Source organism: Hetaerina americana, unplaced genomic scaffold (genome assembly GCF_022747635.1).
Source record: "Hetaerina americana unplaced genomic scaffold, ioHetAmer1.1.p SCAF_10, whole genome shotgun sequence".
NCBI classification, from domain to species: domain Eukaryota; kingdom Metazoa; phylum Arthropoda; class Insecta; order Odonata; family Calopterygidae; genus Hetaerina; species Hetaerina americana.
Window position 1 is genome coordinate 2,833,725 of NW_027286070.1, and position 19,987 is coordinate 2,853,711.

Genomic DNA, 19,987 nt, shown 5'->3' on the forward strand with positions numbered 1-19,987 from the left:
GGGGGAGGAGGCAGGGGCAGGAGGGAGCTCCCCCACCTCTCGGCTTTCGGCGCATCCGCTCGGCCGAGGACGGGAAGTGTGCCGCGACCCTGACCTTTTCGACCACGAGTGACCATCACGAGAAGATCCCAGAGTTGGGGACTGGGCAGTCGCAGGGAAAACAAACATCTCTCACAAAATTTCGCCACAATGAGGGGAAACTACGTTGCTTTATGCATTGATTTTATTTTCCAGTTGGCAGTCCACATCCAATTAGCCGGGAGTTTTGCGAGGGGAATGCCGCGGGATTCTTCAGATTCGCTTCCGCTTCAATTCTCCAGAACTGGCAATATGGGGGCCAATTAATCTACACGGGATTTTTGTCCAAATTCAGGATCCGCCTTAAAGAATCTAGAATTCAATAGGTGGTTTCATATATAAAAGAAGTTAATGGGATATGTTACTGAACATACTGTAGGTTCCATGTAATATATTATCATTAAAATGTCTATCGAAAAATTTTTGATGGACCCAGGGATTGAGCACTGCTACACGTCAAGTGCTTTGTGGCATGACATTAAATATCCTACAACCGCGCACTACAACGCACCATTCTATCTCCACGTGCCATCTACCGCCATCCAATGCGTGCACGTTGCCTTATCTCCACCGCCTCCTACCTCGCTTCCCCAAAATTCACCCAGCTTATCAGTCACCAACATTCCACTGCCACGAAACATGGGCTGCATTCCGCTTCCTGCATTCTCAGTGAATTTCTCCCGACAACTTTCTCTCCTCTACCATGGCTAAAACTTCTTCGTTTGCTTCTCTTTCTGTCCATTTTGCCTTTTCCTTCCTCCTGCACACCCACACCTCAAAACCAAATTATACCTAACCTCTTGCATAAATGATCAAGTTTCAGAGCCGCACAATACTATTCTTCATATTAGTTTTCCTTAGCCTTTATTTACAAAGGTCCCTGTCATCAACTCTCTTCTCTTTGAGAACCACATTTCCAGACGAAATTCTTCATTTAGTGTCCTTTCTACTTTGTCTCCCATCGCCTAAAGACACCTCCATCTCCGCACATCTGTATTCGCCGTCCTGGCTCATCATCGACTATGTACTTGGGTAGAGTAGTTCACTGCAAAGGTTGACTTCTACATGCTGCCCTCGCTCTGTATACGCCCCACAATTTTTATGTTTACCTTAGCGTTTCTACAGGCTTCTTCTTAGCGTTTCTTCGTTTACTGAGAAATTTAATGTCGTTTTCTTATCATGGATTCTCAATCGATACCGGTAGCACTTAGTAATACTTACAGAAGTTATTGCAATTCCCCGATGGTCTGGCTACATAGAGCATTAGCGTCTACAAATATCCTGTCATTATAATGAGTTCTCTATTCCTACCTCCAACCCTTCTCATGCCGCTCCTACTATTTCGCCCGTGTGTACGTTGAAAATCATTGAAAAATATCTGATAACCATTTAGGAAAGGCGACGAATATTAAGGCTCTACTAAAAAGATATTTACTTTAGGGACTAGCAACGTTTCAGGGATGTTTTACTGGTTTGGTCTGAAACTTGTTGCGGGAAAAAGTACCCGTTACAAGTTTATAAAAGAAATAAATACATGCGTCATTTACTTTATTAAATGTTAACTATATACTGGCGACATATTAGACCCACGGATCTCAGGATAAATTACTTTTCCTCGATAGCTCAAGTGGTTAAGAGCATCCGCCCGCCAAGTGGAAAGATCCGAGGTTCGAGTCCCGGTCAAGGAAATATTTTTACTCTTGTGATCCGTTCGATTCCGCCTTCCCCACCTATATTGTGTTCGTCCTTTATGTGTGTTCCTATCCCTTTTCCATATATCTGTTTCTGTATATATGAGTATTTATTCGCCGCTTGGCGGGTGTTCGTGTATATATATATATACACACACATGTATTCATTTGTTTATTTATTTATTCTTCAAGTGAAGTAATCACACGAGTTTAATTCTGATACCAATGACTCACTCCAAGCACTTGGCAGATTAGACCGACTGAAAACAAGATATCGAGGTGGCAACAGAAATGGATTCAATTGGTCTATCTCTTATCACCCACCGTCATCAAAACAAAAACTAAGTTAAACCTAACGCCTCAAAATCAACAAAATTATCTTTTTGACATCTGCCATTTCATTTGCGCATATCTCACGTTCACCAGCCGAAGTGTCAACCTAACACATAACAGGCATTCCTCCAAAATCCCCCTTCCACCATTAAAGTCTTCCTGGCGTCTCTTGCGAATATCGACGTAGATGAATCTATGTTCACGGAGGAGTCAAAGATGGAAACCGAACCGTTGCAGAAGGCCTAAGTTCTTACGAGGAATGCAGCAGAATTTATTTACGGTGCATCGAGGACAAGAGTCATCTCGAAACTTCGCTTCTTACTAATTAGTAAAATAAAATTCTTTATAAATTATATTTTGCAGACAAATATGTTTCAGATCTGCTTAACGTAATGGTCTTATCATTTTATGGCATTCTATGTCTAAAACAATTACGCTTTTTTGAATATGTACTAATTTAGATAAAATATTTCCTTCCAGGAAAAATTCAAAAACATTATCTATCCGAAAAGGGGGGTCGTCAGTTCCCAGGTATTTTGCAACGACCCCGAACTGCTTGATAGTGCTTGCGTCACCCTACGACGAGGTACCGCATAGTCTGTCGGGATTGGCAATGCGGACATGATTGAAGCTCTTTCTCATGAGGTGCAGACTATGGCATCACTCACATTCATGTTTCAAGTAACTATCATTTACAAAATCTTGTAGGAATCCCCGAGCGTACCTAAACTCGGGAAAGGTTTGAAATGTTCGCCATGTTGACATTCAATGGCTTGCAGGCACTTAGGCTACATTAATTTACGTCGCTCTGGTAGTCCGAGACCGGAGTGCCCGCCATTCGTTGAATACCAAAATTAAAACGATCGCTTCCGAGTTTTCCCAACGCACAGTTGACTGGCACACTGTATGGGTTCGGCAGCGGGGGGTCAGGGATCATGGCTCACCTCTACGAGTCGCAGGGAGTCCTCAGGGCAGGCGTGCGGCGTGTCGAGCAGCGAGGCGGAGTCCAGCTGTCGCTCGGCCCACTCCTTCACGGCTTCGCTGGCCTCACGGTACTGCTGCCACAGGCGGACGGCGCTCTGGTAGCGCTCGCACAAGTGGCCCAGGGACTCGCACGTCTCATTCCAAGCGGCGATGGCCTCCTGCACGGCCTCCTCCACGCGACGCCGCGCCTCCGGAGCGCAGGACTTGGCCAGCGGCGCGGCCGCAGAGCGCAGGTCCGACAGCAGGTTCTTCTCCTTCTGCTCCAGCGAGCCGCACAGGTCCTGCAGGTAACAAAGAAGAGGGGGGGCGCCCATTCACATAAGCCATCGTCATCTTCCGAAGGATGTCCCAGTTGATCGCTCAGAGGCGCCACCCAAATAGTCCAATTGCCACACCCCCCCGGAAGGATTTGGACCCGTATTCACATGCGTCTCCCAGCTTTGGGAGACACTCACGTCAAAATTTCCCATAATCTTTGGCCTAGGAAACTCAGCAAGCTAATAGTGGTAGAAACTTGGATAGGTGACTGAGGTCATTTGCGCCACCAGGGATAGGAGGGTAACTTGGTAGGGGAGGGATGTTCAGCAATTGGAGGAGGAGAGAAACCTGGCGTCAATGTCCCTTCCGACGGAAGACGGACTCCCTGAAAGTGCTATTCACATTCCAAGTAGGGATAGGAATACCACTGAAAAATCCTACCACCACCGGAATTCGAACCCGCGCCGATAGGGTGGGAAACCAATAACTTAATCACTGCATCATCCCGATCGTCAGCACCTTGAGATGGATTGTCAAATGGGAAATTCTGACGTAGGAGGTCCCTTAGGGACTCCGAGAGCTGGGAGACAAATATTAATACGCGCCCAAGTGTTCATTTAGATAGTCGGTTTTCAAGTCTCTTTATTCGAGTTCACTATCGATTAAGCCGGTGGATGGATGCTGTCTAGCCGCTGTCCTAATTGGTCTAATTCAATCATTTCGACAAAATGTTTCGAATCAAATGCATGAGACTACTACCTTAATGAATAGTTAGATCCGGAAGATTTGGTCGAATCGATCGAATCCATTCAGAGGAAAGCCACTAGGATAATGGTCACACCATACAGCAATCGAAACCGGCCGTCGTCGACAGTAAAGTCGAATGTATAGGCGAGTGGGTGGACAAGACACTGACAAAAGTTGACCTTCCAATTGGACTACTACGCCAGCCACTTCCTGTGTCGCCGGGCTACGACGAAGTGTCGCTGCTACGTCTTAAAAAGGCTATTAGTGCTAATTACATTGCACACATGACACATGCAAGCTGTTATCACTATCATAATGTTAGTTATTATCAGAGCCTAAATACTTGGCATGCTAACGTGAACACAAGTTAAGAAGAGTCGATTGACAAAGAGTTCGACGGAATTCGCCATTGTCAGCACTCCAGTACGCTGGTTGGTCTTGTTTCACGCACCGTTTCCATTTTCAGCTTCGTGATCACGCACCACCGAAGTGTCTGTGCAAACACGAGGCGGAACTGGTGTCATTCGAGCGAAATACATGCAAGGGAGGGATTGTCTTGTGTTAACGACACCGCCTTTTTGCGTTAGTAATTTAATTTAATTTTGTTTCACTTTATTAACATTTTCGACCGACAGATGGTGCAGCTACGAAGTTCTTTTGGCATCTTAAGTCATTTAGAAATACCTCCAAACTAGATCCGCGTCATCAACGAAAACTTTCACGGCATTCATCGTTGTTACCATGGGTGGCCACTCATCAATCAACTGCCAAATGGCGTCACCGCACCAGCGGCGCTAGGGTGGAGCACCACCGTGGTGACCGACGCAGGTCAATCATCGAAGACCGCGGCAAAAGCGCCCTCCAGTGCGTGAAACTGAACGAATTGGAGCGGCCTGGTGGCATCACCGAAACACACGCAGTTTGTCAGGAGGGTGGGAACTTCGAACTTCAGCTTGCTAATCTCCCTGCCTGGATTTTTTTTAATTTGTACGAATTGGAGCGGCCTGGTGGCATCACCGAAACGCACGCAGTTTGTCAGGAGGGTGGGAACTTCAAACTTTAGCTTGCTAATCTCCCTGCCTGGATTTTTTTTAATTTGTACCACAGATAAATAATCCAAAATACTCAGTTAAAAATTTATTTAGCAACACATTTCCAACTTATATTGCTCGAGATATAACAATACCAGAATAACATTTGTTTGGCCAATTATTTAAAGTTAAAATGGGCGTAAAACGAAAATTAAATAAAAAAGTAAAAAGAATCATCGACACATGACGGTATGATTCACTAGGTGCGCGTACGTAGTATTCGATGCACTGCAGTTCGTTCAAATAAAATCTTAAATGTATCGCTATCAAATAAAAACAGCACCGAGAGAATAATCGGAAACAATATAAGATGCATAATAATACCTGTCATTACCAATAAAGGTTGCTCAGCAAGTGCTTATTTTTATTCGAATCCATGTTGCCAGACGCACTTTTAATTTAGGTCACATATCAATAGGATGAGATTTATCATTTAAATTATTCGTTTTAAAATGAATTCTGATCGATTAACAAGGCCGTTCCATCACCTGCGTGACGCAGTTTAAGTAAATCTTAAGAGCCAGGGTCTGAGATTTCATTCATCGCATGACATTTGCGATTACTTCCTCGATATCCTACACAAGGAAGCACTTCGAGGGGCCTCATAATTTTATGCACAAAAAGACTCGAATATAAACGGAAATGACTGCTTGTAAACTGCCAACTTACTTCTGCCGACCACACCCTCGTCAGCACCTTCCTCTAAATGCTTCGCTAGCTCAACGAACGACATCGATCGGGGATTCGCCGTTTTTAGGGCACGCAAAGTCATATTGACTCAAAAGAAAAGAAACGGACTCGTCTTTGAGTGATAGCAGTAGAAGTAGTAATGGGAGAATTGTTTTAAGGTGCATTGACAGCCATTTCGCACATTTGCTTAATTCAATTTAGCAGTAGAAGATGCAGTAAAAGTAATATTCTGCTAACAAAAATATGTCCCAGATCTACTTGTTATAGCAGTCTTATTTTATAGCGTTCTGTGCCTTAAAAAATTAAGAATATTTGAATAAGTTATGATTTGGATGAAATATTTGCTTCTCAGGGGATTTCAAAACATTTATCTGAAGGGTGTCAACCAAGACCATAATTTCCAGATTTTTTGCAACAGACCCGTATCTGTTGATAGTGCTTGCAGCACCCTACAAAGAGGTGCCTCGTACTCTGATGGGGTTGGCAGTCCGAACAAGATTGCGACTCATGAGGGAAGTGAGGAGAAAGAGACAAGGCGCAGTAGCCTATCCTCAGCCGCTTGACTACAAATTCCTCTCGTCGGCTATTACTGGGCGAAGGTCTCGAGAATAAGACATGATCTTTCATGATTAAATGTCTATCGCGGGTTGTGTATCACTAGAACACAAGCCAAGTGTTAAGGAGTGATCTTCTTCAACATGCACCCGAGATCATAGAAGGATTTATTTGGAGATCCGTCTCATCCTTGCTGAGAACTCTTTTCCCACCAGCATCCAAGAGCATCCACCGCTTCGACAGCTCTTTTCTCACTCAGATATTCAATTCATGGAAAAATGAAGCGTTATAAGAAGAGGTTAGAGGAACCGACATTAGAAAATCCCATGAATGGTGAGATGATAATTATGCTTATTTAAATACAATAGTAGTTATAGACATTCATTGAATCTTTCATAAATTAGAAACACTTTTCGCATGATTATTAAAACCTTAGATTATTAATTAGACGCGTAAAATGTGCACTTAAGTACGGATGAACAAATGCTTTACTAAATTCGGGTTACCTATAATATAAAAGCCTTTCGAAGGATCACGACCTAATGAACTTAAATAGTGACTCTGCTCTGAGAGTAAATATTTAAGTCATTATCTCTGTTGGAAAGATTTATTTTCCTTTTAAGTGAACTACGAAAGTTGGGAATAAATATACCTACTCTTTTAAGCAAGCAATCTACGTAAACAATCATTGCGGGAAAACTATCGAAGACATCTCAGTTACCGTAACTTTCCATAACAATAACTCAAGAGACGCTTTTGTGATATTAATGGAATACCTTGGGTTATTTGACTTGATGAAAGAAACACCAACCGAAGGAAATTATCAATCTATTTATAAGAGAGAAATGTTATCTGTCGCTTGTTAGACCTCATTTAGAATGTGCTGCAAGTATATGGGATCCTCATGAAGTTGGATTAATTGCCAAATTGGATCGTGTGCAGTGAAGAGGAGCTAGATTTGTAAAACGTTGTTATGATAAAATTAACAGCGTATCCAAAATATTAGAGTAGCTAGGCTGGGAATCAATCATGGAGCGAAAGTTAAATTACAGATTAAATTTCGTGCATTAAGTTGAGGGTTGTTTCTTTAGCAGCGACATTGAAAATGTATTATTACCCCATCGTATTACAGTAGGAAAGATCATGTTAGTAAAATTAGAGAGATTAGGTGTAGAACAGATAGATTTAAGATGTCATTTTTTCCACGAACGATAAGGGATCATAATAACATTGTCCGACCGCGGTAGAGTTATGTCCGGGTAAAAATTATTCTTGTGTGTATTCAGCCCTTGCCACACACCCTAGTGGTGGCTTGCAGAGTACATGAATAAATGCATAAATAAAAAAGAGCGCGGGAATTGCCTACTATTGTCGCCAATAATTAAAGGTGGCATTTCTTAAGTTAGCTCCACCGGCACCCGATTTAAAAATAAATTCCCTCATTCATCACCGCTATATATACGGCTAATTATTTTGATTTGTCTTAAAAATATGACGACTCTGTAAATCAGAGATGGATTCATAATTTGCTCATCGCCTCAATTAAACAAATATAAAATACTATGGAGGTCCATATGAACTTCACACATACTTTGGAATCTCCGGAGAGAATGAACAGAGCAGAAATCTAGACTTGTTGCATGGAAATGCAGAAGATCGAATAAGACTGATGAATAGTAAGGCGAGGTAAAATACTGAAGATGAGAAAAGGAAGAGGAAAAGGCAATATTCAGCAAACCAATGAGGAAAGGAAGAGCCAGACAGATTAAGCACATCTTGGGACAAGAGATTAGTCGGGGGGATCGAGATGGTGCGGGGGCTAACGTACTGGCTTCCCACCCTGAGGGCGCGGGTTCAAATCCCGGCGGTGTTGAATATTTTTCAGAGGTATCTCGATCCCTACTTGAGGTGCTTTGTGGAGGGCACTTTGAGTAAGTACGCCGTCCGTCGGACATGACGTTAAGCCGCGGACCCCTTGGCGCCTTTCGTAAAGAGTAGGCTAATGCCGACGCCGGGTTTCTCTCCACCCTTCATCCTTTCCTGTCCTTCCCCTATGGCGCAAATGACCTTAGCTGTCGGTCGCCTCCCCTCAAAACTACTACTACGAGATTAGTCGGGGACAAGAGACCGGAAGGCCCGAAAGGAGATGATGGATGGGCTTGTTCGTTAACGGTGCGTCAATATATAAATTACTCTCTCCTTTCTTTTTTCGTCTAATTTTCAAAGAGTTCTTTAGACAAACAATTAAAAAATATCAAAAATTGACCCATTTCTCACGTTAAATTTTAATTATTGAGAGTGTGGTGGCAAAATCGTACACCCAAGAGATCGATGAAAGGTGGAAGAGAATCTGGGAGTGATATAATAAGGGTTATTATTTGAAGATTGAGAAGAGCCGAGGGCTGAGATCGACTATCTTCGGATTGAAAGAAAGATGACGACGAACAGGATTGCGTCATGGGTGGCAGTCCTTCCCCAGGCCCAATACGACAATCACATCGAAAATTGAAACTGTGTGTGTCCATCAAAAGATAGGGGAAGCATTTGCTATGGAAGCATCGCCGTCAAGGTCTTCCTTATCGCTCGAATGGAAGGAGCGGAGTGGTGCCGTCGCGAACAAATGACGGATGGCCAAGAGGCGAGGAACCGGCGAAGCAGGCGAGAGAACCCGCCATCATACTATGCGACACTCCTTTCGAATTTCCGCCACCTCCCCTTGCTCCCGCTGATTAGAGGGATTGGTGTGGATGGAGCGGAAGCGAAGAAGGGGGCAGACCACCACGCCCAGCGGTCCGACGATTCAATCTCGGCTCAGGCGACAGCGTCTTCTCCATTATCTCAACTTGATAGTCACCCAAGGTAGGCTTCTGTTGGGCACAGGGACACTAGGCACCACCCACAACATCCCCATGCCCCACATAATACGCAACTGCCACCCAGAATTGCAATAAACCATTCTTTAAACTCTATATACTTTCAGACTCCCGTCATTCCCACTAATATACCTGTTCTTTCCTTCCCTTTACCTTCCTTAACCAACATCCCCAAAAATCATCTTCCCCGACATTCCATTTGCAATCAATAATTCCCGACCACTTTCCAACCATACATCGCACTTCCAACTTTGTTTTCCGCGCGGTATACTTATTATTTCCTTTACTCACACCACATCTCAACAGCTTCCATCTACACCTTTCTCTACGCTTGAGTTTCCGAGTCATAAAATACTACTCTCCACATCACTTTTCACCTAACTCTTCCTCATATTTTCACTAGATCGCTCTGTCGTCAAATCCCCCTTCTTTGTGAAAGCTTCTCTATTTAGCGCTATTCTTCTTTTGATGTATCAAATGCTTAACCTTCGTTTTCCTACCATTGACCCTCATCACTTACCCATCACAATGTATCTGTAAAGAGGTCAACACTACTTGCAATCCCTTGGTTGACTGGGTAGCTAAAGCATGGTCATCCGCAAATCGACCTGATTTGATGCGTTCCCCAGCTACTCCTGACACAAGCATTTCCCCCATGCCTCTCTTACAACTTCCTCCTAGTCTATGTTGACGAGCACGGGTTATGATGGACGATCCATCTCTATCACTGCCCGTCCGCTACCTTTAAATTGGATAATTTGGTAAATATGCACGGCACACTGCATTGATTTAGGATAAGTCTGTCCATCTCAGCATTCTTCTCCTAACATCTCCATTACGTTCATTATTCGTGTCCGAGTTAATCTATGCAGCATCTTCTCGAAATACAGGAAGCAAGGAATAAAAAAATACCAGTTTGGTTGAACGTAAATACTCTAGCAAAACCTTCACTGTGACATGTTTGAAACTTCGCTACAATTGACCTTCATCACGGGAGAGAAATAGAGAGAATGGGGGCAGTCCAGGCAGGGTTTCTTGAAAGACCCGGGGATGGGAATCACCCGCGAGCCTCAGAATGGTTGTCTGAATGTCGAACCAAATAAAGCTATTAACGGTTTGATAGTTTTTTTCGCTCAAATGGAGCCAAATGGCTGAAAACTAATAATAGAATTTATTAAGAGTCCACACGAAATACTCGATGTGAAATCAATCTATACTATTGATTTTTTATCCGAAGCGAAATAAAATTAAGTTTTCATTTCGCGCAGTATTTCCAAAGAAAAAATTGCGCGAATTCCAGCATGATCACTAAATCAATCTAATTATTTCATTCATTACTGTTATTTTAGTTCAATTTTCAGAATATTAACAACATGCTAAACATTAGTATAAACATACCTATGGAAATATAGGAGAATATTTTATCTAACGCTTCAAAAGTAGAAAGAATAATGTCAAAAATGCTCTCGGCAAAAAAAAACGCGGAAAATTTTGCTAAAGTGAATTAGCGAGATTCAAACGCGGATCCCGGTTTAAGATTTTTTGCGTTGAGGAGTTTTCCTACTCGTAAAATCTCAGCTTGGAAAAGCATTTCACTTTCATCCTCAAAACCATCAAACCACCGGAGTTTTTCGGGAATGACGGCCTATTGGCCACCTACCACTCCGCTATCCGAGGGAAATGGACGGGTGGGGCAGGCGTAATTATCAATGATTGGGAGCCAATTAGACGCCCCACTTGTGCGGCGATTAGGAAGAGGAGTTGGCTGGTACAGGAGAGTACGAGTACAATGACGACTTTGCATCAATCTACCACTTGAGTACGAGTTCACTCTCTAAATACATCCGGATACGATACATGGATGTGAAGTATGAACCGCGTCTTCGTCCGAGCAGTTATGAGCCTCGTAAAAACCGCAAATAGAGAGGACTTCTCACTCCAGGATCATGCCTTAAGAGATTTTTTTTCAAATCCCTCAATTTTGGGATTCCGGTATCATAAGGCAAAACAGCGGGAAATGTAAAATCATTCATCCTTTTTACAAAATTAAACCCAAATCACGCCCAATCATAAAATCGCTATAATAATGCAGTCATGGCAGGGCGTCGTGTTTAGATTAAAGTAAACAATGAAATGAAAATACTAATCATCAAGTTAAAATCAAATTAAAACTCGTATTTATATACACATGGTGAAGCAAAATACAAGCTTGTATAACGAATAAAGCAGGAGTTGTAGCAGATGCAATTCACTTTCCAATTGCACGTTACTTGGAGCACCTCCTCTAAAAGAAGCCGCTTCTCTTCTCCCCCAGTTTCACGGCATACTTTTAAGAGGAGATTACATGGACGTGTTGATTAGAAACTGATCGATTTTTAGCGAAGCGACATAACTCCGAGTGGGAATCGCGTGTACAAATTCAACATTATCAACATTATAGCAGTGATAGCAAAGCTGATAATAAATCTAAAAACTTTCGACAGACGAGATATTATTAATAATTAAATAGGCCCATAATATTTTTAATACTCGAAGGAAAAACTGAAAAGTGCTGTTTTTGAAGTTTTTGCAATCTGATCCAAACAATTTGGTGATAATATTAGAGTTCGCTCGGAGAAAAGCGATTAGGACGGCGGATACTCCATTCAAGACAGTAACCCGGCCGTGATCGATAGTGAACTTGTCTATCGTTAGGACGTTATTTCATGGTGCATCAACACACAAGCTAATCCCGCTAGCGACATCTCTTCTGTTCTTTCGAATCTCAAGGTCAGTTAACGTAAATGAGCATCTAATCATCACACTACGTTCAAACATTGACAACCTTTATCGATATACATTTATCTATTACTTGATAAATATTCCGATAGATGAAATGACAAGAATCGGTAAATTTTGACCGCTCCTTATTTCGAAAACATATCAACATATCGATTCCATTCCGTCCGAGATGAGGCGACCAAAGAGAGAGGAATGAGGTCATTGCCCCCATCCTTCCCCTCCCCCGCCTCCTCCCGGGATTATGGATGTGTTGTTTTACGGCGAGTCAACATTTAAGTTATTAGCACCGGATCCTTGTTTTTTTCAGTCAACATCTCTAATGCTTGATTAAATCAAATAATCAAAATTCAGTAGAAAAGGTCCAAATTATAACCTTAACTCCATCAGTATCCTTCAAAAAATAAATTTAGTAAATGTTCAATTTCGTGCCTATACGGTTTATTTATTTAGTACCTCGCGAGCCACTAGTAGGGTGTGCGGCAGGGGGTGATTGCACACTAGTCTACCCTTGGCCCAAAAAACCTTTCCCTCCAAGCGCGGTCGGACTAACGTCATTTTATTCTGATCCCTGATCCCTCCGTGGGAAAAATGACATCTTCAATCCATTTGTTCTGCACTTTATTTCTCGCATGTAAATCATATCGAGGGACTGCTGCATTCCGTCGGAGGATTAGCTTACGAGAGGGAGGCGTGAAACGCTTATCGCACCCTCCGCTGAGAAGCGCGGTTCCAGGGTGCCTTCCTTCCCTTTTCGATGCCCATCCCGGCCTCTTCAACCCTTTCGGCCGAGAGTTTGGCGGCGAGGTCCTCCGCGTGGGTGCGGCGCCCGCCCTGCCGAGGGCCCAACCGGTTGCTGACATCACCCGCCCTTGACACGCGTGAGATATTGGACAGTGGGGGAATAGCGGCGGGAGAAATCTCTCGCGGGCAGGGAGCGGGGGAGAAAGAGAGAGAAGGGGGATTTTTGGGCGATAGCGAATGTTTGCGCTGGTGGGGATCGGACGGGGGGGGACAACGGCGGCGGCGCACAGACGAATGGAGTGACTTGGGGGCCGGTGGGTGGACCGCACAGAACTCTGGGGCGCAAAATTTATGGCGCTTTCGTCCACAAGACTGAGGAGAGTTCATCCGCGGCTCTCGGCGAGCATTCTTTGGCTATCGCTTAGTTAGTTAGTATCAGGTTTTTAGGGTGCGTCGACAGCTAAGGCCATTTTGCTCCACGGTCTATTATTTATGAAAATAATGCTTATAATTGCAATCAATGGCGGTTCCTAATCGTTAAAACCGAAGTATCTACGACAGGGATGCTTCGGCTAGGGACCTAGACGTCATTTAGGAATGCTAGATGCCATTTAGAAATTGGAACTGAACTTTAAAAATAGTAGGGAGAGCATAAGGTCATCTGGTAGACTTAATAAGACATTTAGATCATGTGCACCATGTGATAGTGAAATTTCGCAAAAGATGTTGCGACAATCACAGCAGTGGCACTAAACTGTGAGAAAATTTGGGGCGGGAATCACCATATCAGTAGTAGTAGATTTATGGGAGGCGACCGACAGCTAAGTTCATTTGCGCCATTGGTCAAGGCGCCTCGGGCGTCGGCATTAGCCCACTCGTGTGGAAAGGCGCCAAGGGGTCCGCAGTTTAACGTCCAATCCGACGGACGTCGTACTCAAGCAAAGTGCTGTCCACAAAGCACCTCAAGTAGGGATCGAGATATCACTTAAAAGTATTCGAGGGCCGGGATTCGAACCCGGGCACTGATAAGTGGGAAGCCTGTACGTTAGCCACCGCACCATCCCGATCCAGGGATTCGCCATGTTATCGAACATTAGTTAATATCATTTTTGGAAGGATTTCAGTGATCAATCATAGGCCAATGCTAGACCAATGACTATCGTTCACCATTGAAATCCCCTCAAAAACAACATTTGGCCAAAATCAGACACCCTTTTTAACAATTAGTCTATATGCTTGATTCCGTAGGTAAATTTTAGGCAAATTAGTTTACTAAAGACTGCCAACATGCTTTGGATTATTCCTTTAATAATGGAGGACAAGACCTATTCTTTTTTTCGAGTGATGACTGTGATTTTTCAGTTAATAGTTGACGTGCAAGTTTCCCCCTTAATATTAGAAGTGTTAATGATTAGTAATTTGCTTCTAGGTCTGAATTGATTCATGGACTAATAGTGATGGTGTCTTCTTCATAAATTTCTCTCTCGAATTCTGTCATAGCAATAAGTGGTAGAAGTTGTTGTTACTACCACTCTTTTATGTACTGAACGCGACCACAATTTTTCGTTTAGTGTACATGCCTGATTTCGATGCAATCAATGCCAGAAACCTTGGCGGTGGCAAGTAGGATATCATGCAAACGTTTAAGTATTTCGGCGTCGCTGGTATTACTCCACCGATTACTCCGATGGCAGAGTCTCACTCGAAATTTTTGAACGTGACCTACTTAAAAATAGTTACCGCCTACAGCAAGCTTGAAGTTGCCAATCATCCGCCCTATTATTTATTGGCAGCTCAGAAGCGCCTTTCAGCTTCAGTGGGGTCCGATTGCCCCCGCAACTACAGATGGGTGGCTCATCCTACGTGAGGAGACACGTGGTGTAGCGGACAATCGCCCAACCCCCGCTGTAGGCTTACCTTTGCAAGGAACATTATCCTCATATTTCCCGTCACCAGATAAAAAGGTTTTTTGATTTTCATTAATCCCAACGGTATACCACCATATATGCAAAATAAATAACAGCAGAAGTGTGGCAAAAGCTCATTTCTTTCTTCCCCCTATATCCAGAGATCGGAAAGTTGAAAAAAATAGCAAGGATGAACATGTGGACACGAGAGCTCGTCTTCCTCTCATTCATATATTTCGCTCGAACTGAGTGAGTGCCGGGGTTACAAAGAATGAAACGGCGAGTCTATATTTTCACGCAGATTAACAGAATCCCATAAATAGCCTTTCTCATTTTTAGGGAGGTGTGAGCCATCGCGGGCAACAGAAAATCAGGATGAAAAGCAACGGTTGTGCCAAGTTACAAGGAGGCTAAGGTGACAATGATGCATTCGAAATGGACGGAGTTAATCCACATGAAGAATCTCTGCCAAATGTTTATCTGAAGAAATAAATAAACCAATACTGAACATTCCCTAAGCGAAGGGACAGACGTATTAAGAGCATGCCAAAGCACAGGTCTGCCGAAAGAAATGTAATCGAAGGAAATACACCTGGACCAAGAGACCAAGATTAGAACGGGAAGAGGCATTAAACGAGTGCGTCAGGGGACGTGCAAGATGGACGTGTAGTTTGCGAAGGGAGTCCGGGACGTCTAACGGAGAAAAAACGGAATGGAGAGCAAACCCATACTTAAGATTGGCAAACACTTGAAGATGGAATTCCATTTTACTTATTCTTGTACTTTACTCCACATACATATCTCAAATAAAATTACTCGGAGACCCTGCTTTTATTCATCTCGCTCTATCTCGCACACTCATGTAGCATTACTTATTTTCATCCACACCGTCTAAATGATGGCGCCAAACTGATTCATAGAATTTCGACGTGTCGAGAAAAGGGGAACCCTTTCAGCCTTTATGCTTCAGGAGAGCTAATGAGCAGCTTTCGCTTCGGAATACAGAATTACTAGGCAGCAAAATTCCGTAAACAAGAGTAACATGGGGCTAGATATTAGATATTTAGATTAGATTTTTAGTACCCTGAAAGCCACCATTAGGGTGTGTGGCAGGGGGTAAATACACACCAGACTAATTTTGACCCGAATGTGGCCCATACCGCGATCGAGCAATGTTATTATGATCCCTTATTGTTTGTGAATAAAATGGCATCTTAAATATATCTCTTCTGCACTTAACCCAATTCTATTGACATGATCTCGCCTACCGTAGTACGATGGAGGTAATTATATATTTTCAAATCATTGCCAGAAACATCACTGCTAAAGAAACATCCCTCCACTTAATGAACGAGATGTAATCTGTCATTTAACCTTCGCTACATGAGAGATTCCCAGCGTAGGTGCTCTAATATTTTGGAAACGCTACTAAGTTTATCATGACGTTTCACAAATCTAGCTCCGCTACGCTGCACGCAGTCCAATTCGGCAATCAATCCAACTTCGCGAGGATCCCATATGCTTGCAGCATATTCTAAATGTGGCCTAACCAGCGACAGATAATACTTCCCTTTGACCTTTTACTCACATTTCCCCATTTCTCTTCCGATACGTCCTAATTTTTTGCTAGCTTGTCCAAATATTCCCCGTGTGTATCACCTAGGAGAGGTCGAAAGTGAGGGTAGGGTTACGGTTAGTGATCACTGATCGTGTCCAATTTAAATACAGTAATAGAAGTTTCTTCAAAATAAGACCGCATTAATCGGATAGGAAGTACTCCACGAAACGAATTTCACGCCAGAATTGCCACATTGGTTACCGGTGCAACGCTGGAGAGTACTCTCCGAATGAGTCAAAATTTACTTGTGTATTGCGTCCACTCCATTGATTATCTAAGATACCTAAATTCTCACAAATACGTAACAAAAGGATGATAAATACATTTTAAAGACATTCTGAACCAGTGAGGTAAAATCAATGGCGAGGAGCATCAAGAAAACATAACGACGATAAGTACCATAATCTAGGCAATCAAAATCCGTTTCCAAGCAATCGTCCGTCTCTTCGGGTTCAAAATCTTTTCCCAGGAGTTAGCACACCTCACTTCATCCGAGGAAAAACTGGTCAACGATGGTTAACATCAAGAATTATTGGACTGAGAGTACCTACATGGCGTCGAAAAAGGTTTCACTCGATGCTTCTTTCTCTGGCTACCTAGAAATAGACTACGCCGAAGTTGGCAGCCAATTGTTTCCTAAGGAATTCAGACTCACTTCAAGATGGAGGATGGCGCTCTTCTTTCGAAGGAAGTACATCTCTCGACGAGTATGGCCATATTCTAACAAACCCCATGTTGGTTCGCTGGAAAGTACGAGTATAACCACAAAAACCACGCGATTTCCATGTAATTGGCAGAGAGTAAAAATAGATGTTAACTGACAGGCTACCCAAATCACTGTTACTGGCCACGACAATTTACGGAGGATTCTTTTGTTTTCTCCTTTTTCAATGGTCATTTCTGCTTATCAAGTTTTAAAAGCGCAACTAGCGGTGGCTTTCATGGTACCATGAAAATAAAAAATAAAAAAAATACCATCTAAAGAATCGTTTCAATGACTGAGTAGGCTCCACTTCGATTCCACCTGAAAATAGCGGAGAAACTCCGAATCCGCAAAGGGCCAGGCCCAAATAATATTCCGCTACAGGGTGGTTTCGGGAGGACTCTTTTTATGAGTTTGAGCACAGCCAGAGGGGGGAAGACTGTTTGAGGCACCGAACGCCACCAACAGCACCACGCGCGCGCTCCATTACCGCTCCCCTTGAGGATGCTGCAATCCCGTCAAACTTCATTCACGGGCATCCGATTATATAAATACCTATACGCCACATACCCATGCCTCGCAGTGTCTCGTCTTCACGGGTGACGGAGGAGGAGAAATTAGAGATTTGGAGGGGGCGGGGTTGGGGGGGGGAGAAGGAGACCCTTGAGAGAGAGGAGTGAGGGACGGCCGAGGGAGGGGAGGGGGAAGACAATGTGCTCTTTGGTTGGAGGCTGGCGTCTTCGGCTCGAGGGGGAGGGGGGGCCTGCCGAGGGGACGGGGTGGTGGGAGAGAGGGGTGCGGATGGCTCAAGCCAGAGCGGGAGGGAGAGAATTAGAAATAGCCGACGCCGCGTATATACGTAAATAGTACGAAACGGCAGTTCAAAAGGGGCACGTGGTTCCCCAGTCTCACCCTCCCCTCCGTAGGCGCGCGCCTCAGAATAAAATCCGCACCTCCCGAAGCGACCCCCTAGGGGACGGGAGGCCAGGCCACGCGCGAGCATCCACGGCGGGAGGGCGACAGCATCAAGTGCAGTGAATACGAGTTGGGACGCGGCTCGTCAATAAAGACGAGGAATGAAAGAGTTGGTTAGTTTTGGTTTTAAGGGTGCGTCGACAGCAAGGTCATTTTGCACCACTGTCAATTGATTTAAAAAAATAATGCTTATAAGTTCAATTAATGGAATTTTAGGTGATTTCCACATTTTTCGGGCTGCGTCCGCGTATGTCGTTTAAATGTACAACAGTTTCGCCAGCTATCCTGCTGGCGTCCTCAGGTCAAGGATGAAAAGAAGCTTGTTGTCCCGTCTTATATAGGAAAAATCCGGCGCCAATACCGGGAAATTTCTTGGCCAATCAGGGAACGTAAACTGCGTACCCCTTGACGCCTTTCGTAAAGAGTAGGCTAATGCCGACGCCGGGTTTCTCTCCACCCTTCATCCTTTCCTGTCCATTCCCTATGGCGCAAATGACCTTAGCTGTCGGTCGCCTCCCCTAAAAACTACCACCACATTAATACCTAGGCCAATTAAATATCTAGGCGTTACCCTCACTCACGATTTCTCCTGGGTGAAACGCATACGGGGAATATGTCATATCCTAGGATGGATCCCAGGTATCCCCTCATGATCAGCCTTTCACGTGCCCTCCGGAAATTGTGACACTCCCTTAACAAATGGTTCACTATCAGGAGCAGGTCGCATTCGTCGCAACGAGGTAGCGCTTTTTCCACTGTGACGAGGTATGAGTGTGTCAGGACGCAGTGCCCTCTCGTCAAGGGCGTGATGACGACCTCTTCCCTCCGATTTTTCCGGATTGAGGAGGGTTACGTTGAAACTACCGAATTTATGGCCTTCAGTTTATTGTTATTGACGGACCGCCAAGCTTCCTTCCGCTGGTTTAAAACAAGAGTTTCGCAGGAAACTGCGCATTGCTTTATAACGCGATATAGAAAAATATAACAAATATTTACGAAAGATACTTGTAATTCGTATATTAAACTTTAAATATGCACGTATCCATTGGGGAAAGTTCCTTATGCGCCAATGTTCTTTGTGAACAGAAACATTTTTCGGGAGTGAATAATCAAAGCAAAACAAATAAGGTGACAAATTTCTTGACCAATTAATTACATATGAAATGAACAAGGCACTTTTCAGAGGAAGGAGTGCAGAAATACGAAATAAACCGAAATATTTGTCCACAGTTCGCATTTTAAGGTTCTAACGTGCTACCTTTAACGCGTGTAATTAAAAAACAAAGGCAATCTCCGCATTGGATTCACTTCCCCCCTCTTGGGACTTGAAACTAAACATTTTTTCTGGTCAATATTGATGAAAACCTACCTACACGGCGATTTTCTGCTTTCCAACTCGAATTTCGACGACCGGATGCACAAAATTCCGCTGTCTTAGAAGGGATTTCGCTGGAGACGGTCGTATTGCGGAAAAGGTGACTCATAAATGTAAGATTTTATATTATTATTATACGCTCGATTATTACCACATAAACTACCGCTTAAAATTTTACAATCACTGCCATCACTTTCGCAACTTTGCCCCGGGCTAAGAATATTGAAATCACACAGTAACTATATTTTATACCAAGTAGAATGGTTTGCATAGTCTCTTATGCACAGAGTACTAATTGAAACGTGTCCGGCATGGAATCATCCCTTACCACGTACTACATCAGATAATGTACTAATACATTATACTAATTAAATGTCAAAGATTTACCTCCTAATCCACAGATTTCCTTTCCCTTTGGTAGAACAATATATATATTTACGGTGCCCCATCCTTTCACTCCATTTGAAACGTAAAAATTCTATTTCCGTACAGCCTTGCCATTTTAATTACAAGTTTAAATTTCACAAGTTGTAAATTATGATCCGAATCCAATACTGAAAGCTGCACGCCGATGACACTGTCTCCAT

The 19,987-nt window shown here is 43.5% G+C and overlaps 1 protein-coding gene across 1 annotated transcript in view; it reads right to left on the minus strand.

Moving 5' to 3' along the window:
- LOC139699463 (muscle-specific protein 300 kDa-like) overlaps positions 1–19,987 on the minus strand; it is an 89,415-nt gene that overhangs the window by 31,283 nt on the left and 38,145 nt on the right. Inside the window, exon 6 of the mRNA XM_071598186.1 lies at positions 3,047–3,367. Coding sequence (XP_071454287.1) covers positions 3,047–3,367 — 321 coding nt within the window. The remainder of the gene's footprint in view (positions 1–3,046; positions 3,368–19,987) is intronic.